Source organism: Rhinoraja longicauda, chromosome 29 (genome assembly GCF_053455715.1).
Source record: "Rhinoraja longicauda isolate Sanriku21f chromosome 29, sRhiLon1.1, whole genome shotgun sequence".
NCBI classification, from domain to species: Eukaryota; Metazoa; Chordata; class Chondrichthyes; order Rajiformes; family Arhynchobatidae; genus Rhinoraja; species Rhinoraja longicauda.
The window spans coordinates 16784899-16809768 of record NC_135981.1 but is presented as its reverse complement, the minus strand read 5'-3'; the positions used below and the strand labels follow the sequence as shown (position 1 = coordinate 16809768).

The 24870-nt window shown below is 43.0% G+C and overlaps 1 protein-coding gene across 1 annotated transcript in view; it reads right to left on the bottom strand.

Annotated features, from left to right (window-relative positions):
* Positions 1-24870, bottom strand: part of LOC144607472 (G protein-activated inward rectifier potassium channel 1-like) — a 62909-nt gene that overhangs the window by 7783 nt on the left and 30256 nt on the right. The window contains exon 2 of the mRNA XM_078424332.1: positions 18336-18552. Within this exon, the coding sequence (XP_078280458.1) occupies positions 18336-18552 (217 nt within the window). The remainder of the gene's footprint in view (positions 1-18335; positions 18553-24870) is intronic.

Below are 24870 nucleotides of genomic sequence, written 5' to 3'. Positions count from 1 at the left end.
ATGGTGACAGAGAATGCTGCAGGAGACCAATTTAACCCAATCATTCCTTTGTTAATTACATAATTACTTCTGTTCAAGCAAAGGATGAAAGGCACACCACCAATATTCCCTCTTAGAAAGCCATATCCATCATAGAAACTGCTGAAGATTAAATGGTAAATCTTTCTTGCCTGTGATTGAGGAGGTTATGGTTTTGCGATGCACACCTGATATCTGGGCTGAGATATACAACAGACATTCCACTGAGGTGATTAAAGAACATGGTTTTGAATAAGGTGATGATTTGCTTGTAGGAGAAGTGCACAACATGACCCAAAACCCAGTGGGACATGTGATGGTACAAGCCGGTTTCAAGGATTCAGATCAATAATGGAGAGAGAACACTTGGAGAGAGAGAGAATATGAAATTTTAAATGAAACATTTATTAAAACAGTGTAATAGCAACAAAACAACCAAACAGTGAGCCTCACGCTTGTCTGTGGCACACTGGGGACTCCTTAACAGTGGGCTGACCTGGAGAGATCAATGGTTTTGCTACCATTCCCCATCCCAGTTGGTGTCCAGTGAGCAGCATGCACTTATATACTCAATAAGTCCTTCACTTCTTCTTAAATCTACAAACAAGAGTCAACCACATTTTCTGAAACTAGGCATGGGAATAGGGGTTTTATAGTTGAGCTAAATCTCGGATGTCACAGGGATTGAAGCTCTGCCTTGTTGTAGCACCACTTTTGGTCCTTGAGGCTGCTTGATCTGAGACCTGATGATTTACCAGTTCCTTCATGTGGGTGAAACTGTTTCGCCGAGCACCTAATTGTTTTTTCTTAACCAGCCTGCTTGCTTGATGTGTGCTAAAAGCAGGCAACTCCATTTCAGCTGAGAAGCCTGTTTTAATACTTACATTGCACATGTGCGATTGTACCCAAGATCACAGAACAGCTTCACATCACATACTTCACATCGAAGGTGTATGGGATCTGTGATGTTAATATGGAGGTACAAGGAAGGATAGAGTTGCTGCCTTACAGTGCCAGAGACCTGGGTTCGATCCTGGCTACACGTGGTGTCTGTACGGTGTTCGTATGTTCTCCCTGTGACCACATGGGTTTTCTCCGGAGGCTCCGGCTTCAAAGACGTACAGGCTTGTGTATTAATTGGCTTCTGTAAATTGTCCCTGGCATCAAGGATAGAACTAGTGTATGGGTGATCGCTGGTCGACACAGACTCTGTGGGCCGAAGGGCCTGTTTCCGTGCTGTATCTCTAAAACTAAATGATGAGTCATGATACATCATTCCTTCTTTTTACTAAAGAAGATGGTCATGACAGCGTGCCAAAAGTGAATCAAAACTTCTTTGGAATTGTACAATAAAGCAGATATCTGCAGACTCTTTTCAAAAAATGATTGATACAGGCATCAGTATACCTGGCATGACACGCAAACACAACAGATGGTGCAGCAATCAATAAGCTCAGAAGGAAATCCTGGTAATATGGATTAAAGATGGAAACTTGAATAATTCCACAGCAGATATGTATATGTCCATTTGATAAAAGGAAAAGATGAGTTATAAACTAGACATGGATCCTTTGAGCCCTGAATACATTGCTGACAGAGTTAAAACAACCAAGTGTAAGTAAAGTGCTGTACATAATCCTAACAAATGTCTTATTTTTGTAAAACTCCATTGCTATATGTTCACAACTCCAACTTTGCACTGAACCAAAATTTGAGCCTGCCAGATTTTGCATATGGGGCTGCTATAAAAATTGCTGAAATGTGAACACTACATTTAAAATGAAGGACAGAAGGAGCATCCGAAACTAATTTGAAATCCGGGTAATTAAGAGCCCCAACCTGCTCTGAAATTGTTGTCCGAGCTAAATATCTACAGGTTGATATGACATTGCAGCAATATCCACATATCCAGCCACCATCTTTCCTTGCAATACTAATGTCCTTTTTAATTATATTCCTGAACGCGACCCCTCTCTGAGACTTACTTTATTTAACAGTGCATCTTCTTTAAACCATGTCCCACTGTTCCCTTCCTTCTGCTGAAGCGGCGGGGTGCTCTGCGGTACTTTATAACCCACATCAGTGCAATTTGCTGTCACCAGCTGCCTCTCTGACTGGTCGTGATAGGATTAATACCCCATGCAGGATGAAACACTCCCCTCCAACACCAGTAAAATGGCAAACAACTAATGAAACCAGTCAGGTAAGAATTGAGACTTGGGGGTGGAGGGGGGAAGGAGATTCACATAGTAAAACTGTCAACAACAATCACCTCATGTCATTTCCAAACAAGAGGCATATTTGATCTTCATGGAGATACCAACAGAAGTCTAATTGCCAACACCTATTAGCTGCATTATACAGGAAAGACCAGAAATTCGTATGCTCTTTTACCTTATAAGTACATGATAGATGGCCACATAAAGGTATTAAATGAAGCAACAAAAATGCAAGGAAACAGCCTAATGTTAAGTCAAAAAGTAAATGTAGAACAAGGGACATGAAGAATAATGTTTCAATATCACTGATGTCAATAAATTTACCTAAATGTGCTTGTCAGGCAGTGCCTTTAAAGAGGGATTGCAACATCAAATGTGAATTCTCTTGTGAATTATTCTACAGACAAGCAGATACTGTCAAGAGGAGACCATTGGCTTAATGGATTGATGATTTCGAAGGGCCATTTTAGAACTAGGTTAACAAATGTGAGAAATTCTACAGCGTATAGAATTTCTCTGATTTGCATTATTCAAGGTTTGCATATCATAATTCAGATTAGGGGGAAACATACAGATAGTTATTTCATCCCTTTGTCTTGTTCAGTACTAAGCAGCCCACAAAGCACTTTAAAACAAAATCCACGTATCAGCAGAATGTTTTGCCGAGCCACCTGGCGAATCTGAATCTGCTGTAAAAGAACATGGTGAATGATCCATTATCATTGCGTTGTGCTGTTACAAGATCAGACACCTGTCTGGAGCAGGGCACCCTGCAACTTTACCATTACTGGTCAATACATTTTAGACCTGTACGGCACTGAAATAGCCCCTTCATCCCAGCTTGTCGGTGGCACAGTGGCACAGCAGTAACGTTGCTGCCTTACAGCGCCAGAGTCCCGGGTTCGGTCCTGACAATGAATCCCGTCTGTATGGAGTTTTAACGTTCTCCCTGTGACCACGTGGGTTTTCTTCGGGTGCTCCAGTTTCCTCCCACACTCCAAAGGCGTACAGGTTTATTGGTTAATTGGCTTTGGTAAGTTGTAAGTAGTGTCCCTTGTGTGTGTAGGTTAATGTACGGAGTGATCGCTGGTAGGCACGGGCTCAGTGAGCTGAAGAGCCTGTTTCCGCGCTGTATCTCTAAAGTCTAAAAAGTAAAGAAAAGTCTAAAAGTATTGGCCATGCCAACCAATTTGGCTTCCTGGGTCAGTCCCATTTGCCTGCATTTGGCTCATTGGCTCTAAATCGTATAATGGCCATGGGAGGAATGTATTTTGGCCTTAGAGACAATTTAAACAGTCCAAGGCTTTTGCAAGTGCTCCTGAACAGAGTTTGTCAGTGAGAACATGGTCTGTCTCTGAAAGCCTGCGCCCTACGAAGTTTAAAGTTCAAGCAAACCAGAGAATTTGATGTTCATACTGCTGGGTTGCTCAGACAGCTTAAAACCTAATGGAATGAACATTGAATCCCCAATGTGCTGGAAAGACCTGCAGATGTTGGTGTAAATCGAAGATAGACACAAATGCTGGAGTAACTCAGCTGGACAGGCAGCATCTCTGGAGAAAAGGAATGGGTCGAGACCTTTCTTCAGACTGATGTCAGGGGAGTGGGCAGTACAGAGATAAAATGTAGTCGGAGACAGTAAGACTGGTCAGAAAACTGGGAAGGGGGAGGGAATGGAGAGAGAGAGGGAAAGCAAGGGCTACTTGAAGTTAGAGAAATCAATGTTCATACCGCTGGGGTGTAAGCTACCCAAGCGAAATATGAGGTGCTGTTCCTCCAATTTGCACTGGGCCTCACTCTGACAATGGAGGAGGCCCAGGACAGAAATGTCTGTGTGGGAATGGGAGGGGGAGTTAAAGTGTTGAGCAATCGGGAGATCAGGTAGGTTTAGGCGGACTGCGCGGAGGTGTTCAGCGAAACGATCGCCAGGCCTGCGCTTAGTCTCGCCGATATACAGGAGTCCACACCTGGAACAGCGGATACAGTAGATGAGGTTGGAGGAGGTGCAAGTGAACCCCTGCCTCACCTGAAAAGACTGCCGGGTCCTTGGACGGAGTTGAGGGGGGAGGTATAGGGGCATGTGTTGCATCTCTTGCAGTTGCTAGGGAAAGTACCTGGGGTCCAATTTTAAGTAACACCCCTCCCCCTTCCCCCTCTCTCTTTTGTCCCCACCTTGGAGTGCACACATTCCCTCATTGTGCCACCCCTCTTCTCCCCCAACCCTCCCTGTCCCCATCCACCGAAATGCCACCCTTTATATTTACATACGGGTGTTTCCGTAAATAAGGGTACCGACCTGTAACATGGGTGGCCAAATTTGAAATGTATTAAATCGTAATGAAATACCACAGGATGAAAAATGGGCCTTCCTATGATCCTTTTGAGCTAATCTGTGATCAGAATCGACCAAAACTTTGGCCATGTCAGGTAAGGAGAGAAGAGGAGTGAAATGCTTTCAAAATTTGAAAAAAAACGAGACAAAAAAAATATTTATAGAACATATAAGACAATAGACAATGGGTGCAGGAGTAGGCGGTGGATGGGGATATGGAGGGTTGGGGGAGAAGAGGGGTGGCACAATGAGGGAATGGGTGCACTCCAAGGTGGGGACAAAAGAGAGAGGGGGAAGGGGGAGGGGTGTTACTTTCGGCCCTTCGAGCCAGCACCACCATTCAATGTGATCATGGCTGATCATTCTCAATCAGTACCCCGTTCCTGCCTTCCCCCCATACCCCCCGACTCTGCTAACCTTAAGAGCTTGGGACACTTACTGATTTCGAAGGTCCCTTACAAAATGTCGGCACCTCACCCACCATGAGGCCCATAGTTCAAGTCAGGGTCATTATAACCGCGTTGTTTGAATTTTTGTTTAAATCGCGACGAGTACAAAAAATAACTCTAAATAGCATTCACAATGTCACTTAACGGAGGGAGCCAACAGAATGAGACATCGCTAAAATAGGTGACCAAACTAATTTTTAGTTCATGATTTTAAATTCTATTCATTATTAAGTATTTCAATGGAAAGCTTGAACACAAAATGTAAACAATAAAAAAAAGAAACAATAAATATAAAAACGGTTACTCTGCTATTAATTCACACATTTCACACGTGACCAAATGGACACCACTACTCACGCTGTGCTGCAAAAACTTGGGGCATCAGAATACCATCTTATCGGGTGATAAATGATAAAAAAAATCATCACCATAATCAGAATTTGGCTTGTTTAGAGTTACTTAATTGCAAAATGAATGTAATCTTTCTGGTATAAATTAGACTAAGGATTTGATGAAATCCTGCTTGAAAAATGTCACAAAAAAAGGCAAGAAATCACAGGGACACATCTGATATTTTTCTTTGTAAAAACAGATTAATTTATTTTCGCTTTATCTCATTATTTTGGCTACACACCATGATCTTTCTATATACTAAAACTCTCGTTTGTTTGTTCCTGAACTACAGCCAAAATGGTACATGATAGCGCGACAATTTTAGGCCCACCTTACTCACCGCTGTCCCTTTGGTGTTAATGGAAGAAGTTTAATTGAAATTGATGTTATATTTTTAAAGTTCTTTACATTTTAAAGTTTAAATATCTATCTCCATGGGAGAGAGGGGGGAGGGAGTGGGTGAATGGAGGGGGGGGGGGGGGGGAAGGGAGGTTCCACTTGGTCTATACTACTTAAAATACAGGATATAAAACAATGGGAATATTACATAAAAAACAGGAAAATAACCTGGCAGTTTGGAGACCTTCAGTCACACGACTGAGTGCTGCATTTACAGACGCACCCATATCCCAGCTCCGTATTTCACTCCTCCTCTCTCCTTGTCCGATATCCTTTTGTCTCCTTTTCATCTCTTGAACTTATCCATCCATCTGCAAATCAACCCCACTTTGCCTGTATCCACCCTTTCACTTGCCAGGCTTTGTCCTGCCCCTACCTCTTTGCCAGCTTCCCCCCCCCCCGACCTTACTACAATCAGTCTGAAGAAGAGCCCAGACCCAAAAAGACATTGTCTACCCATTCCCTCCACAGATGCTGCCTGAACTGTTGAGTTAATCCAGCACTTTGTGTTTTGTTCGCTGTGAAATTAGTTTGACCACCTTCACACTAGTTGCACGCCAAACCAGCTTAAGCCTCCAATTTAAATCTTTTGGCAATTGAGTATTTCCAGGCACGTAATTCCCTCTCGCTCAGAGAAACTACTGATATCTGGTAAGGGAAATGAAAAAAGGAGCAGACTAATACAATACAACATCAGCTGCTGATATTATCTTTAAATTACTTTGCTGCAGGAGAGCAAATGGAATTTCTCCCTATCTCTTGTGTTTCACTCTGCTTGATGCGATGAAACTGGAGTTCAAACAAGCAGAAAAACTCAACAATACACGAACAGTAATAGTTATAGTCATACAGTATGGAAGAAAGGCTGTTTGGCCCAACTCATCCATGCCGACCAAAATGCCACAATCAAGTTTGTCCCATTTGCCCGCATTTGGCCCATATCCCTCTAAATCTTTCCTGTTCATGTACCTGTACAATGCCATTATAGTACTTGCCTCGACTACTTCTGGCAACTCTTTCCACAGGCCCACCACCCTCTGTGGGAAAAAGTTGCCCCCCCAGACTTCTATTAAATCTTTCCCCTTTAGAGGGGAACCTTAGAGGCACCTTATGCCTCTACCCCTAGCTCCTGATTCCCCTACCCTGAGTAAAAGACTCTGTGCATTCTCTGTGTCTATTGTATTATAATTGTATGCAACTCTACGAGATCACCCCTCAGTGTCCTACACTCCAAGGAGTAAATCCTAGTCTTTGCAACCTCTCCCTATAGCTCAGCCTTACAAGTCTTGGTGATATCCCTATACATCTCTGCACTCTTTCCAGTTTAAACTCTTTTCAATTCATCCAAAATAAATTATTTGACTGCTTTCCATTTGCAACCTATATTTCATGTAACTACTGTAATTTTATCAGATATGCTTTATGCAGATGTACAGCGCATATTTTTTGATAGGAACATATGTTGGAGAAGAGGTCATTTAGACCACCAATCACATCCTGGAGGGACACTAATCTCCTTAACACATGATATAATTATGTTCTGGATAACCCAGTGGTTTTGTCTTTATTACATTACATGGCAGATTAATCCAACATACATCTCTCAGTAAGTGCAGGAGATTTTTTTCCGGATATCTGTTATAAATATACTTGTCATAAATTTTCTTTTTAGTGTTTTAGAGTTTAGAGTTACAGTGCGGAAAAAGGCCCTGAGGACCACCAAGTCCGCACCGACCAGCGATCTCCACACACTAACACTATCTTACACACACTAGGGACGATTTACATTTGTACCAAGCCAATTAGCCTACAAACCTGTATGTCTCTGGACTGTGGGAGGAAACCGGAGCACCCGGAGAAAACCCACGCAGGTCTTGGGGAGAGCATACAAACTCCATACAGACAGCACCCGTAGTCAGGATCGAAAACCGGGTCTCTGGCGCTGTAAGGCAGAAACTCTAACACTACACCATCTAAATCCTAACCTCTTGATGTACTTTGATATACTGGATTATTTTATATCTGCTTGTTCCTCTTCTGTATATTTAAACATCCAAAGACAATAAAGTTCATAAACATCTTTATATACAGTTTCTTTCTAACAGTCTTCTGCTGTCTGATATCAGATTGGGTATTTTTTTTATATGACTTTAGTATATGACAACTTAATGCAACCCTCCTAAGTATTCACTTCTACTGTTTAAATAGAGGCATAAATGTCAGACTTGTTGCTTTGTTTTTCTGATAAAAAGTGCAAGTTAAGTGCAGCGCCTGTAAACCAAGGACAATACAAATGATGCACCAGTTAGGTGTTGGGAATTTTGTTAAAACATTTGATTTGAAAGCTTCAGGGTCAGCTCCACTGCAGGTAAAATTTTGTTAAAAGCCTAGCAGCACTCCAGTCACATTTCAGAATAAAAGCTCTCGCAACGACATTATGGAGCTTTTCCAGATATCTCCCAATGCATGAGAAGTGGCTCATATCTTTCTGGTGGAAATCAGCAAGGGGTAAAGCCCTGTTTGTGGACCAAATTTGGTAATTCTGTAACAATGGGGCGCAAGAATCTAATCAGGGCAACCTACCCACAGTCTACAAATTCCACACGCGTGTATTTTTCTGAGTCTTTACAAGGTTTTTTGTCGAATGATAGTATTGTTTAGGTTTCTTCAGTCAATTGCACAGTATTAATGCTGGCCAGTCCCTGGGACCAGAGATTAATGATCATATTGATTGAAAGATACAGCATGGAAACAGGCCCTTCGGCCCACTTGGGCCGACCGGACTTTGGACTTTGAAAAACGGCGCCAATAATGACGGCGCTCGCATGTGTAATATATGCAAAGAGAATTTCACTATGCAGGTGCATACGTGACTACTAAAGCACTCTTGACTATTATTGATAACGTTCATGTCGACCATCAATCACCCATACGCACTCGTTCTCTGTTATCCCACTCTCGCCTCCTCCCCTACAAAGACCAATTAACCCGCAAACCTATATATGGTTCTGCACAGAGGAGGTACTAGATATTTAACCTATGCCCCATGCTTGCTGATATACACGTCCCATGTCAGGCAGTTTTAAAATACTCACTCTCACTTATAAATCACTGTCTGGTCTTTCTTTATCTCCTCAATGCCTTTCAAGCCTACATCCTTCATTGATTCCTTCAATCCTTTAATTCCGGCTTTAGCAAAGATGTATTCCTTTGGGAAATAAAAACCATCTGAAAAGAATGAGCCCCCGGTGGCTTACTAAAGAAGTTAAAGGTTATATCAATTTGAAAGCAAAAAAAGACAAATTACATCGTAAAGATTAATGGTAGGCCAGAAGATTGGAATATTTTAGAAAAAGCAAAGGATTACTAAAATAGAAAAAAAAGAGGGAGAAAACACATTATGAGAATAAACTAATAAACTCAAAGAGGCAGCTGAAATCATCAAAGACCAACACCTCCCTGGCCACGTTCTCATTTCTCTGCTTCTATTGGGAAGAAGGTAGAGGAACCTGAAAATCGTGACCTTCAGGTTCAAGAACAGCTTCTTCCCAGTATCCCTCAGGCTCTTGAATCACCCTGCACCACACTAACCTAGAACCCACTAACATACCGCAAAACTGTGATGTATTTGGCTGCACTACAGACTTTGGTTTTCCACTCTTATTACTATTGTTACTGCTATTAATTTATTGCATTATTAATCATTATATATTTATCTCTCTGTTATTGCATTTATGGGCCTGTTAAGCCGCAGCCAATAAGGATTTCATTGTTCTGTTGTCTGAACATATGACAATTAAACACTCTTGACTTTTGACTCCTGAAGTATAACAAGCTTACATGAGTATGTAAAAAGGAAGAGCTAGATTAAATGTTCTTACTTTACAGAATGAGGGCAGAATTAATAATGGGAAATGGATGACACAGATTTTGAACATTTTCTTTATCTGTCTTCTGAAGATACTAAAGGAAACCTAACAATCACGGAAAATTAGTGAGCAAAAGGGGAGCTGGAAGGAAGAGGGAAGGATCGTACAATAATCTCGATCACTGGGGGGTAAGTGCTCGGCAAACTAAGGGCACTGAGTGCGAACAAGTCTCCCAGCCGGCGTTCTGAGATGTCAAATGAAGAGGCTGCTGAGATGGTTGGTGTGTTTCCTAAGTTGAGCAGTTGGTGGTCTCCTGCACTTTGCACAAGTTTACCGCCATGAGAAGATGGCCCCCTACACCAAGCTGAGGAGCTGGACCATGTGTAGAAAGGTGTAGAAAGGAATTGCAGGTGCTGGTTTAAACCGAAGGTAGACACAAAAAGCTGGAGTAACTCAGCGGGACAGGCAGCATCTCTGGAGAGAAGGAATGGGTGACGTTTCCGGTCGAGACCCTTCTTCAAATGCCTGAGGTCCCACAACAGTAGGTTCAGGAACAGCTGCTTTCCTACAATTAGCAAATTCTTGAAACAAACCTGCACAACTCAAACTCTAATCCTACCTCGTCAAAGGAAAGCCACAGCCCACTTCTTACCGGATTCCCCACTAAAGCCGACAAAAAGCAGTGGGAGTTGTAGAATGGTAAGCACCATTCATTTTAAGACACCACATTTCTAGACTACTGTCAAATAAGCATGAGTGACTATGGTCACTTGAGTAAATGACATAGAAAGTCAAAACAAGGAACTGCAGATGCTGGTTTACAAAATAAGACACAAAGTGCTGGGGTAACTCAACAGGTGAGGCAAGATCCCTGAAGGACGTCAATAGGTGACGTTTTGTGTTAAGATCCTCCTTCAGACTTAAGTGATCTGAGTTGTTTCAGATTAGTAAGGGTGTCTGGGGCTATGGGGAGAAGGCAGGAGAATGGGGTTGAGAGGGAAAGATAGATCAGCTGTGATTGAACAGTGGAGTGGACTTGATGGGTCAAATGGCCTCATTCAGCTCCTAGAACTTATGAACCTCTACAATTTCTGTGAAAACCTTGATTAACAATATCCAGGCTGTTACTATCAATTCTGATAGTAAAACCATACTGATTTTTGTTCTGATTATGAAAAAAAAATCCAAATAAATATCCCAACCTAAATGTGTAAGAAAATAACTGCAGATGCTGGTACAAATCGAAGGTATTTATTCACAAAATGCTGGAGTAACTCAGCAGGTCAGGCAGCATCTCAGGAGAGAAGGAATGGGCGATGTTTTGGGTCGAGACCCTTCTTCAGACTGAACATCAGTCTGAAGAAGGGTCTCGACCCGAAACGTCGCCCATTCCTGAGATGCTGTCTGACCTGCTGAGTTACTCCAGCATTTTGTGAATAAATCCCAACCTAAAACGTCACTTCTCTATTTCCTCCCTAGATGCTGCCCGACCTGCTGAGTTCCTCCAGCGCTTAGATCATAGGCATTTCTGTCCATCTATCAACTATTTATCAACAATTAGGGGATTTGTTCACTCAAAAGAGCCAGCCATCACAACATGAGTTTTGGGTGTCCCGGTTCCCTGTCCTCAGAAGCTTTTAGATCATCCAGATTCATTATTTTGTCCCAGTAAAGGTGTTTGGATAGTCAGGGGCTGTCTTGACAGCTACAGTCTGTAGTTCAATGGAACCTCTTGTCAGACTTAAATATCAAAGTGAGCAATATCATTGCAGCTATTGAACTGGTAATGAATGACCTGCTGCTATCTTTGATCTTAAGAGCACAAATACCTGATGTACTCTGAGTTTGGGAGATTCTACTAATAGGGTTTCAAGAGAATGTTTGCTTCTCATGACGAATAAAGACTTTTATATCGACCAGCTTCAGGCTCCAGGCAGCTTAGTTTACAAGTCACAACGCTCCCAAAGACAAGCAGGTTGATAGGTTAATGCAAATTGCCCCTCGTATCCAGGTAAACGGTAGAATCTGGGGCACTTGGAAGGGAAAATCAGAAAAATAGAAATGGGATTAGTCAAGAGTCAAGAGTATTTTATTGTCATATGTCCCAGATAGTACAATTAAATTCTTACTTGCAGCAGCACAACAGAGTATGTAAATATAGGTCACTGTAAACAATATAATAAACGAGAGAACAAAATTTCAGTGTGTGTATATATAACCATATAACCATATAACTACAGCATGGAAACAAGCCTGTCCGGCCCTACCAGTCCACGCCGACCATTCTCCCTGACCTAGTCTCATCTACCTGCACTCAGACCATAACCCTCTAATCCCCTCCTATCCATATACCTATCCAATTTACTATTAAATAATAAAATCGAGCCAGCCTCCACCACTTCCACCGGAAGCCCATTCCATACAGCCACCACCCTCTGAGTAAAGAAGTTCCCCCTCATGTTACCCCTAAACCTTTGTCCCTCAATTCTGAAGCTATGTCCCCTTGTTGGAATCTTCCCCACTCTCAAAGGGAAAAGCCTACCCACGTCAACTCTGTCCGTCCCTCTCAAAATTTTAAAAACCTCTATCAAGTCCCCCCTCAACCTTCTACGCTCCAAAGAATAAAGACCCAACCTGTTCAACCTCTCTCTGTAGCCTAAGTGCTGAAACCCAGGCAACATTCTAGTAAATCTCCTCTGTACCCTCTCCATTTTGTCGACATCCTTCCTATATGTATATATACATATACTCGCAAATACACATATATATATATATAGATCATATATATATATATATATACACACACATACACACACACACACACACACACACACACACACACACACACACATGTTCACACAAAAAAAACCAAAAATAGTGCAATAAAACAATAATAGTCTTAATAGTCTACGCAGTTCAGAGCTTATTTGAGTTTGTTGTGTTTAATAGCCAAATGGCTGTAGGGAAGAAACTTCCTGAAACTGGACGTTATAGTTTTCAGGTTCCGGTACCTTCTTCCTGATGGCAGGGGTGAAACGAGTGTGTGGCCAGTGTGGTGTGGGTCTCTGATGATGCTGGCTGCCTCTTTGAGGCAACGATTCTGGTAAATCCCTTTGATGGTGGGGACGTCAGAGCCGGTGATGGACTGGGTAGTGTTCACAACTTTAGTTTTGGATGAGTGTAAATGGGTGCTTGATAGTAAGCGAAGCCCCTGTTTCAGTAATGTATGATACCATAACTCTATGACACTCTATCAGGAGAAGCCACTGAGCTGAATCACAACAGATGAATTGATTTCCATGGGTCATAGCAGGAAAGATGTCAGCACCTTCTGCAGTTGTAAAGAAGAGAGACTGTCAGCTTGGGGATGTAAGAAAATAACTGCAGATGCTGGTACAAATCAAAGGTATTTATTCACAAAATGCTGGAGTAACTCAGCAGGTCAGGCAGCATCTCAGGAGAGAAGGAATGGGTGACGCTTCTGGTCGAAACCCTTCTTCAGACTGATGTCAGGGGGGCGGGACAAAGGAAGGATATAGGTGGAGACAGGAAGATAGAGAGAGAACTGGGAAGGGGAGGGGAAGAGAGGGACAGAGGATCAGCTTGGGGGAGATAAGGCAATACATTGCCGACAATCAGGAAGGCTATTTTATTTCCAGTGATTAATCCGACATTGGTCTCTTCAAAGAGACCGTCCCATCTAAAGCCAGTGACACCACCAGGGACGTGCAACAAACAATCACAACATCAGTACAGAATTAAAGCAAGCTTTGTCATATTTTCCATCTGAATAAAATGATTAGCATCAGTCCAGCGCTTAACCCATGCAGTTGAAGTGTTGTGCTTCTTCATAATGCTAAAATGGAACCACATTGTTAACTGAAGTGCTCGAAATCTGATTATTGAGAGTTCACTTATGAAAACTGACGTGGATATTTTTGGAGGAAGCTGTCTGTCTAAATATGACGTAAACCACATACAGTGTTACTCATGCACAAAATATGCCCCTCTGATGCATGGCATAATTTTGTACGATCAAAGCAGCATAAGGCCAGAAATCTAATGCATGTCTAGGGTTAGAAAGATAATGTCTGACTCTCTTATGAAAGTCAATGTTAGACATTGAAGATGGGAATGAGGATTGATGAGATATGTCGGAAACCTTTAGTGTTGTAATGGTGAATATTTGCCATTGAAAAGGAAGTGATTAAAGAGGAAGGGTATTTTCTCAGAGTCATAGAGCTCTTTACGACAGAACCAGGCCCTTCGGCCCACCTAGTGCATGCTGATCAAGTTGCCATATTGGGCTACTCCCTTCCTATTCATATATCTGTCCAAATGTCTTTTAAAAGTCGTAATTGTATTCACTTCAGTAGCTTCCTCTGGCAGGTCACTATCTCGGAGTTTAAAAAGTCGGCCCTAAGATCCCTCTTAAATCTCCTCTCTCACTTAACCCTATTCCTTCTAGTTTTAGAATCCTCTATCCTGGGAACAACACTGTGAATGTTCACTTTATCCATGCCCCTCGTGATTTTGTAGATCTCAAAAAGATTAACCCTCGGCCTCCAATGCTCCAAAGGAAAAAAGGCCCAGTCTTTCCACCTCTCCCTGCAACTCACCCACTAGCCCAGATAAAGAAAAATAGAGACATAGAAAAGTAGTACCCCGTCCCTGCTTTTTCCCCAGACACCTTGATTCCTTTAGCCCTAAGAGCTAAATCTAACTCTCTCGTGAAAACATCCTGGTGAATTTCTTCTGCACCCTTTCCAATGTAATGACATGCGTCCTATAGCTGGGCGACCAGAGCTCCAAGTGTGGTCTCACCAATGACTTGAACAGCTTCTTCTATTGATTTAGTGAAACAGTTTGATCTCATATTGATGATTGGAGATTCCTCACCCATAAACTAACAGAAATGCCTGGAAATGTTGCCTGGTTTGAGCAGGAAGTAAGCAAAAAAAACAAGGGATCCCTCCAATACCTTCAGTGAAGGCACACTGCGAGTGTACTGACTGGTTGCATCGTGGCCTGGTTTGGCAACTCAAATGCCTGTGGATGAAGGTGGCTACAGATAGTGGTGGGTATTGCAGGTACTGACTGACCTCCCCAGCATCGAAGGGATCTACAGGAGGCGTTGTCTCAGAAAGGCAGCCAGTATCATCAAAGCCCACACCATCCTGGCCTCTCAATTTGCTCCTTCCATCGGAAAGATGTTGCAGGAGCCTCCATGTTCAAGAACAGCTTCTTCCCAGCAATTATCAGGCTCTTGAACACTGCACAACACTAACCACCGCCGAACCTCAGCAACTATGATCTACTGTGTACTTTGTTTTGGTTGCACTACGGAATTAAGTTTTGCACTATTAGGGTCCGGTTCTTAATGTATTAATTGTTGTTTTATTATATTTAAATATTTGGTTGTTTGAACATCAATTCCACTTGTGTTGATGCCTTTATCAAAAACAGTCGTTATATGGAAACCAGACTTTACTCATAATTTCAGACGGCTGACTGCACTTTATACAGTTCTAAGCCTAAATTTTGAATTACTTGTACATAACTTGTAAGAGTTTCTCTCTCAGTAAATTCTTTAATCATGTTAGTTTCACCTCTGACAAATATCTCAGCCAGGTTGGTATTTTGCATTCCAATCGATGGCAACAACCGATGCCACATAAACAATAGAGAACATGGACATGAGGAACTGCAGATGCTGTTTTACATAAAAGAACAAAAAGTGCTGGAGTAACTCAACAAGTCAGGCAATCTCTGGAGAACATGTACGGGTGACGTTTTGTGGTCGGGACCTTCCTGAATGGTTCATGTTAGGCCTGGCAGCAATTTGTCCCACAGTACCTTTGTGTGATTGAAATGGAATAACAACCTACATTAGTGCTGATTAAATGGTACCAAGCAACCAGATTCTTCAGATTGACTTTTAAAGCAAAATGATGGATTGCTTTACTTGAAAGTTTATGCTGGGTTACTCATGTCTTTTCACAAGAACAAGAGGATCATAACACCTTTTCATCCACTTTTTACCTATATTCCTCCCTCTGGCTTTACATTTCACTTCCCCTTCGTTCCTTCGTAACTAACACCCTTTTGTCTTCTTTAGATTTAGATTTTTTTTAGATTTAGAGATACAGCGCGGAAACAGGCCCTTCGGCCCACCGGGTCCGCGCCGCCCAGCGATCACCGCACATTATCACTACCCTATACACACTAGGGACAATTTTTTTACATTTACCCAGTCAATTAACCTACAAACCTGTACGTCTTTGGAGTGTGGGAGGAAACCGAAGATCTCGGAGAAAACCCACGCAGGTCACGGGGAGAACGTACAAACTCCGTACAGACGGCGCCCGTAGTCAGGATCGAACCTGAGTCTCCGGCGCTGCATTCGCTGTAAGGCAGCAACTCTACTGCTGCGCCACCATGCCGTCCTTTAGTCACCTTTTGTCTGCTTTTCAGCTCCACCCTTTATCCACTCGTTTGCTAATCACCCCCCCTTACCTATATCCTCCTAGCACTTGCCAGGCTTTGTCCTGTCTCCACCACTCTTGCCCAGCTTTCTGTCCCCTACCACAATCTCTCTAAAGAAGGGTCCCTCCACCGATACTGCCTGATCTATTGAATTACTCCAGCACTCCAGTCCAGTTTAGTTTATTGTCACGTGTACCGAGGTACAGTGAAAAGCTTTTGTTGCATTCAGCAGAAAGCCAATACATGATTACAATCAATCCATTTATAGTATATAGATGCATGGTAAAGAAATAACATTTAGTGCAATGTAAAAGCAGCAAAGTCCGATCAAGGATAATCCGAGAGTCACCAATGAGGTAGATATTAGTTCAGCACTGCTCTCTGGATGTGGTAGGATGATTCAGTTGCCTGATAACAGCTGGGAAGAAACTGTCCCTGAATCTGGTGGTGTGTGTTTTCACACTTCTATACCTTTTGCCTGATGGGAGAGGGGAGAAGAGGGAGTGGCCAGGGTGTGACTCGTCCTTGATTCCATTGGGTGGCACCATCAGCGATGGCAGCCTCGCCAACGGTCTATCTGTCTTTTCGTCTTTTTGTTATTTTTAGTGTGTTTTAAAGGTTTGTGTTAATGTTCACTGGTTTGTTTTATGTGGTGGGTGGGCGGGGGGGGGGGGGGGGAAACATTTTTTTCAATCTCTTACCCTACCGGAGATACGATTGTTTTCCCGATCGTATCTCCGGTCGCTCTGCGGCCTAACATCATGGAGCTGGCGGCCTTGCTCGAGACTGCCTTTGAGCCCCATCGCGAGGCGGTGGACCTATCATCGGAGCGTGCAATCCCTTGCCTGGGATCGACGCTCCAACTGCGGCCTGCAGATTTCAACATCGAGGAGCTCGCAGTCGCGGGTAGAGACCGATGTCGGGAAGCTCCAAATCGCAGAAGGTTCGACTAGACCCGACCCGGGGTCCGATCGCCCAGCACGAGGCAGCTGAGTTTACCCCTGATGCGGGAGCTTGATCGCTCCGACACGGAGGGCCCGACGGCCGGCTACGGGAGCCAAGATCGTCCCGTCAATGGAAGGCTCGAGGTCCCCGACCACGGGAGAACAAAGAAGGGAAGAAGATTGAACTTTTTTTTGCCTTCCATCATTAGTGAGGGATGTGGAGGTGTCACTGTGGTGGATGTTTATGTTAAAATGTAGTTTGTGTGTTCTGTTGCTTTTTATTGGAATGACTGTATGACAAAACAAATTCCTGGTGTGTTGCAAAACATACTTGGCTAATAACATATGATTATGGTCATGATCATGCTGCTGGCCTTGCCGAGGAAGCGTGAGGTATAAATGGAGTAAATAGAAAGGAGGTTAGTTTGTGTGATGGTCTGAGCTGCATCCACAATTCACAGTAATTTCTTGCGGTCATGAATGGAGCTGTTCCCAAACCAAGCTGTGATTTGCTCGATTCCAGCTTGGTGCTTGTTTCATGTACCCACCACCCTCTAAGATTTAGATTTAGAGATACAGCGCAGAAACAGGCCCTTCGGCTCACCGGGTCCGCGCCACCCAGCGATCCCTGCACATTAACACTATCCTACACCCACGAGGGATAGTTTTTACATTTGCCCAGCCAATTAACCTACCAACCTGTACGTCTTTGGAGTGTGGGAGGAAACCGAAGATCTCGGAGAAAACCCACACAGGTCACGGGGAGAATGTACAAACTCTGTACAGACGGCGCCCGTAGCAGGATCGAACCTGAGTCTCCGGCACTGCATTCGCTGTAAGGCAGTAACTCTACCGCTGCGCCACCGTGCCGCCCCTCAGTGCGGATCTAAGTGAGAAAGTTGCCCCCTTAGGTTCCTAATAAATCTTCCTCTTTTTATATACCTCCATAAGATCATCCCCCATACTCCTGCGCTCTAAGGAATAAAGCTCTAGCCTGTCCAAACTCTCACTGTAGCTCAGGCCCTCGAGTCCTGGCAACATCCTTGTAAACCTTCTCTGCCCTCTTTCAAGCTCGTTTAAAAGGTAGGTTCGGTTAAACCTAATGACATTCCACAATGCAAAATCTTGATGAGTAAAAGGACGCAGGAGGCAGTTCGAAGTATTAAGGATTATATACAAAGAAGAAATAAAATATGTTAACGACCTGCAGAAATAAATGGACTTACCAGTAGTCTCGACAATTCCTTCCAGTATCACCACGATCTCAAACTGATCACTTCGGAGAGATCGTTGGGAGAGATCAAAGAACGGGCTGGCAGGAGTTATTTCATGGCATATGGTCAGGGGTGAAACAAGGAACAGCTGGTCGGCACCAGTGCCAAAGCCGACATCCAACTCACACTGATCCAGGGGTAAGAACTCTCCTTCTGGGGTCTGCCTGGACTGAACATATGAGAGATAAAACAATATTATTATTGGAGCCAGTTCCATGTAACTTTCCTGCTTGATTATTAAATAGAAAGTCCCCTCTCTAAACCATGTCAACCTACATCTCATTCATTCACCACCATGACTGTTGTAGTTTTCAGAAAAATTTTTAAAATGGCCAATTGACCTTCGTTTTAACATAGAAACATAGAAACATAGAAAATAGGTGCAGGAGTAGGCCATTCGGCCCTTCGAGCCAGCACCGCCATTCAATATGATCATGGCTGATCATCCAACATCAGTACCCTGTTCGTGCTTACTCCCCATATCCCTTGATTCCATTAACCCTAAGAGCTGTATCAAACTCTCTCTTGAAAACACCCAGCAAATTGGCCTCCACTGCCTCCTGTGGCAGAGAATTCCACAGATTCACAACTCTCTGGGTTTAAACTTGATAACTTGTTTGAGTTTTACAAGTCCGTAATTTTTTTAATCTCCTTTTTCTCCAGGGATGCTGCCTGACCCGCCGAGTTCTCCAGTACTTTGAAGTGAGAGGTAAGTATGGTTGTAGTTGACAGATAGGCCCAATGTTTAACTCACTTCTGGGCAGGAGAGGAGAGCATTCCTTGCAGGCTCTAGGAACAAGGCCCAAGAAACAAGGAACTGCAGCTGCTGGTCTACAAAAGACACAGGGTGCTGGAGTAGCTCAGCGGGTCAGGCAGACTGAAGAAGGGTCCTGACATAGAAACATAGAAACATAGAAAATAGGTGCAGGAGGAGGCTATTCGGCCCTTCGAGCCAGCACCGCCATACATTGCGATCATGGCTGATCGTCCTCAAAAAATTCCAGTAGATTAGTCAAGCATTATTTCCCTTTCACAAATCCATGCTGACTTGGACTTATCCTTTTACTGCTATCCAAATACACCGTTATTACCTCTTTAATAATTGACTCCAGCATCTTTCCCACCATCGAAGTCAGGCTAACTGGTCTGTAATTCCCCGTTTTCTCTCTCGCTCCTTTCTTGAAAAGTGGGATAACATTAGCTATCCTTCAATCCACAGGAACTGATCCTGAATCAATTGAACATTGGAAAATGATCACCAATGCGTCCACTATTTCTAGAGCCACCTCCCTGAGGACCCTGGGATGCAGACCATCAGGCCCAGGGGATTCAGTTCCATTAGTCTACCCAATACTATTTCTCGCCTAATGAAAATTTCTTTCAGTTCCTCTATCCCCCTAGATCCTCTGTCCTCCAGTACATCTGGGAGATTGTTTGTGTCTTCCTTAGTGAAGACAGATCCGAAGTACCTGTTCAACTCTTCTGCCATTTCCTTGTTACCCATAATAATTTCATCCGTGTCTGCCTTCATGGGACCCACATTTGATTTTGCTACTCTTTTTCTCTTAACATATTTAAAGAAGCTTTTACTGTCCTTCTTTATATTCTTGGCCAGCTGCCCCTCTTACTTCATCTTTTAAGCCCGTATTGCCCGTTTTGTTACCTTCTGTTGTCCTATGAAAGTTTCCCAATCCTCTGGCTTCCGACTACTCTTTGCTGTGTTATCCATCTTTTCTTTTAGTTTTATTCCATCCCTAACTTCCCTTGTCAGCCACGGTTGACTCTTACTCCCCTTAGAATCTTTCTTCCTTTTTGGAATGAAATGATCCTGCGTCTTCCGGATTATGCCCAGAAATTCCTGCCATTGCTTTTCCACCGTCATTCCTGCTAGGATCCCTTTCCAGTCTACCCTGGCCAGCTCCTCTCTCATGCCTTCATAGTCCCCTTTGTTCAACTGCAACACTGACACTTCTGATTTAACCTTCTCCTTCTCAAATTGCAGATTAAAACTAATCATATTATGATCACTACCTCCAAGCGGTTCCTTTACCTCGAGTTCTCTTATCAAATCTGGTTCATTGGATAACACTAAATCCAGAATTCCCTTTTCTCTGGTAGGCTCCATTACAAGCTGCTCTAAGAATCCATCTCGGAGGCACTCAACAAACTCTCTTTCTTGGGGTCCAGAACCAACCTGATTTCCCCAGTCTACCTGCATATTGAAATCCCCCATCACCACAGTGGCATTAGCTTTCTTACATGCCAGCTTTAACTCCTGCTGCATCTTACACCCTACACCCGGGCTACAATTTGGGGGTCTGTAGATAACACCAATTAGTGTCTTCTTGTCTTTACAATTCCTCAACTCAATCCACAGTGACTCTACTTCATCAGTCCCTATGTCTTCCCTCGCAAGGGACTGAATTTCATCCCTCACCAGCAGAGCTACCCCACCGCCTCTGCCCACCTGCCTGTCCTTTCTATAGGATGTATAACCCTGAATATTAAGTTCCCAGGCCCAATCCTCCTGCAGCCACTTCTCTGTAATCCCCACAATGTCATATCTACCAACCATTAACTGAGTTTCAAGCTCATCTACTTTACTTCTTATACTTCGCGCATTCATATACAATACTTTTAATTCCTTAAGGGCCTGTCCCACTTTAGGCGATTTTAAGGCGGCTGCCGGCGACTGTCAAAGTCGTAGCAGGTCGCCGAACTTTTCTTTTACTCGACGACAATTACCACGAAAATGCCGAGTCAGGTCGAGATTACAGCGTCTTCAGAAACATCGCGAAATTCCCACGATGTCAATGCTTCTCCGGCGTCCTAATTTTCGTTGAAATCACTGACAAGTCGGTAAGTACTTGAGAGTTGTGAACTATAACATCTTGTATGGGTTACGTAAAAACCAAGCTTCACTGTTCCAAGGCATAAACTGGTTATACTTCCAGTTTACTAATAGTTGTATTTAAAAAAAAATGTTTTTAAAGTGGTTAAGTGGATTTTTTGTGAAAAGTGTGTGAGCATTCTTTGAAAATGTACAGGAGATGCATATCTGGTTTCTGGGTTGCATATCTGGGTTGGGAGCCCACTTTAAATGTAATGGTTGATGGCCATAAACATCGCAAAATTCCTACGCTTACCTGACCGTCAAACTGTTGCCTCCAATCTACCTGTCAAATGTCCTGACGGTAAATAAATTGGTTAAACACAAGCATTTTATGGTATTTTGAAATGACTTTACTTATTTTAATATAATGTGCTTCTAAATGCATCTAAGGGAACCTAGCAAACCTGGGGACAGCAGGCGACAGCGACCGCAATAAGCAACGATACCTGGCGACAAGCCAGCTGTCGCCAAGAAATTTCATTCCGGATGATTTCTCAGCGACGCGCTGAGATCCACTACGATTCTTGGAAGACTCCTCACGATCATGCCCACGAGACCCGGCGAACTGTCGGCGATAGCCTAGTCACTGGCAGTCGCCTTAAAATCGCCTAAAGTGGGACAGTCCCTTTACTCATCTCACCCTTCACATCGATCCCTGTTACATTTGGCCATACCCTCCTATCCCTTTGTGAGCTTTCTTTCCCATTAATTCTGGGGTCATTAACTATCCCTTTACTCTCTTTCCCTTTAACTCCATCCTTGACTATCCCATTTGACACCCCCTCCCCCCCCTTATTTAGTTTAAAACCACCCGTATTTAGTTTAAAACCACCCTTATGAAACCTTATCTATCCATGTTCTCCAGAGGTGCCGCCTGACCTGCTGAGTTACCTCAGCACTTTGTGTCTTCTAGGCCTGCAACCAAGGTTGGCAGAAAGTGAGTTTTAATGGTTCCTGATAGAATCAGATTAGGATCTTAGGAAACTAATTAGGATATACAAATGAAAATTAGGCTTCCACTCTCATTTGGAATTTTTGATTCTGCAAGTGTAGTTAGTGAGTAAATCTCAGTTAGTAAAACTATTAAGGTCGAATTTATTGTCCTAGTTATGAGTTATTGAATGTACAGGTGTTAACCAGCTAGATTAGTTAATAAAGAGGAGTGATAATGGGGTAGAATGACCCCCATGGTTATGAAGCTGGACTGGTAAAACAGAGATGCGTAAGTCAGTGTACAAAGTATGTTTATTTAACTGGGAATCCACCAATATAATTCTAGAATGGCAGTTTGAGAATTTTAATTCAGTTTTAGAACATTGGTGTCAGTAAACTTGACACCAACCAGTCAATAAAACTATCGGTTTATTTTCAAAACCTATCTTTATGAAATCTGGTTTTAAGAAACAGTGTTGAATATTAACTGCTGCTTGAAACGGAGGAGGGAGCCTTTCAATTGCATCAAACCAACCAGCTGGTTGAAGATGGAGCCCATCTTCACTTCTAACCAGGGCCAGACCTACTGAAGGTGGCACCCTAAAGCTGACAGTGAAAGAAACTAGGCTTCCTGAGTTTAAATTTCGTTTTTCTTTTAGTTTTAGAGATACAGCACGGAAACAGGCCCTTCGGCCCAACGAGTCCGCACCGACCAGCGACTCCCACACATTAACACTATCCTACACACACTAGGACAATTTACATTAATACCAAGCCAATTAGCCTACAAACCTGCACGTCTTTGGAGTGTGGGAGGAAACCGAAGATCTCAGAGAAAATCCACGCAGGTCAAGGCGGAAAATGGACAAACTCCGCACTGACAGCACCTGTAGTCAGGATCAAACCCGGGTCTCTGGCGCTGTAAGCACTCTAAGGCAGCAACTCTACCGCTGCACCACTGTGCAAAGCAAGATTTGGAAATTGCAGCATCGTAAATAATCAAAGTGTGAAACTAATCTCTGCGGATTTGAGGCAGAGGAGGAATGCAGCTGTGGCACCCTTCCTTGCCCGCGGTTCCCTCAGTTGCCACCACCCTCTGCCCCCACTGATGGCCTGACTTTGCTCTCTACAGCCCAATCACTGACTTATCACTCGTGAAATTAATTTGTCACTTTCCATTGTAGAAAATATCTTGAATAACAAACACTAAAAAAAAGACCAAATAACCCAATCATCGTTACATATCTTACTCATGGAAATGTGTGTGGTGTCTTTTTGGGAACAGGATGTTCGAAGTACCATCCTTAGGGCTTTAGAGAATCTGTCATTTAACTTGAGTAAAACACAGTGCTGGAGTCATTAAGCCAGTCAGGCAGCAGGGAATAGCTATGCGCTGTATTGAGTCCGGAACCTTCTTCAGATTCTGTTATCCATTTTCTCCACAGATGCTGCCTGACTTGCTGAGTTACACCACCACCTTGTACTTTGCTCAAGATTCTGCTGTTCCTTGTGTCTCCGGCCATTTCACTTACTGACTTCAACCCAAACTAAATATTTCCATTTTATACCCAGGAAGCAGAAAGTTGCATTTTATACCCAAAAGCAGAAAGTTGGTGCAGATCAAGCAACACCTGCAGAGAGACAAACAAAGTCAATGTTTCATTGTGATGATCTTTCATTATGATGATCAAACTCTAGAGTTGTTAGTGATAAAGTACGTTTTAGAACATTGAGAAAGATGGGTGAGACAGGATACCAAGAACACAAGAAAGTTGTATGAGTTAATGACAAATGGCAAAGGGGTGACAGCACAAGATGACGGAGGATTCTCATGGCAACTTTATTTTGCCCTCTCTTCACAGATGCCACCTAACTTGATGGGTATCAACAACATTTTCCATTTCCACATATGCTAGACCAGGCTGAGGGGTGACCTTATTGAGGTGTACAAGATCATTAGGGGCATGGTCAAAGTGAACACTCACAGTCTTTTTCCCCAGAGTAGAGGAGTCTCAAATTAGAGGGCATAGGCTAGTGATGAGAGAGGAAAGATTTAAGAGGGACATCAATGGGAACTTGTTCACTCAGAGGGTAATCCGTATCTGGAATGAGCTGCCAGAGGAACCAATGGAAGCAGATACAATTGCGGCTTTTAAAAGATCTGGACAGGTACATAGATAGGAAGGGGTTAGAGGGCTATGGGCCAAATGCAGGCAAATGGACAAGCCCAATATGCCAGCTTTGTTGCATGGACAAGGTGGGATGAAGGGCCCATTTCTGTGCAACATAGCTCTATGACTAAATGTCTATATGAGCTAAGTCGCTAAGACTCCATGATTCTATAAATGAACGAAGCTTTGCAGAGGGTGCACAAGATAGGATCTAATCAGAGCATTGCACAGATGTAGCAACCGAAGATAAATTAAATACATTTTCCACATTGATACCCTTTAATCAGGTCATTAAAGCTCATTTGCTTAATTATGAAAGATCATTATTAGGATTCAATAATGATTAGAATTGCAGATAACGTCCTTTCTGCCGTCTTGTTTAATGAACTGAAATTTATTTCCCATAAGAAAATCATTTTGAGATAAAATGTATAAAATTAAACAACATCATAATGAATTATTTCTCAGCAAAATAGGCTTTGTTCTAAAT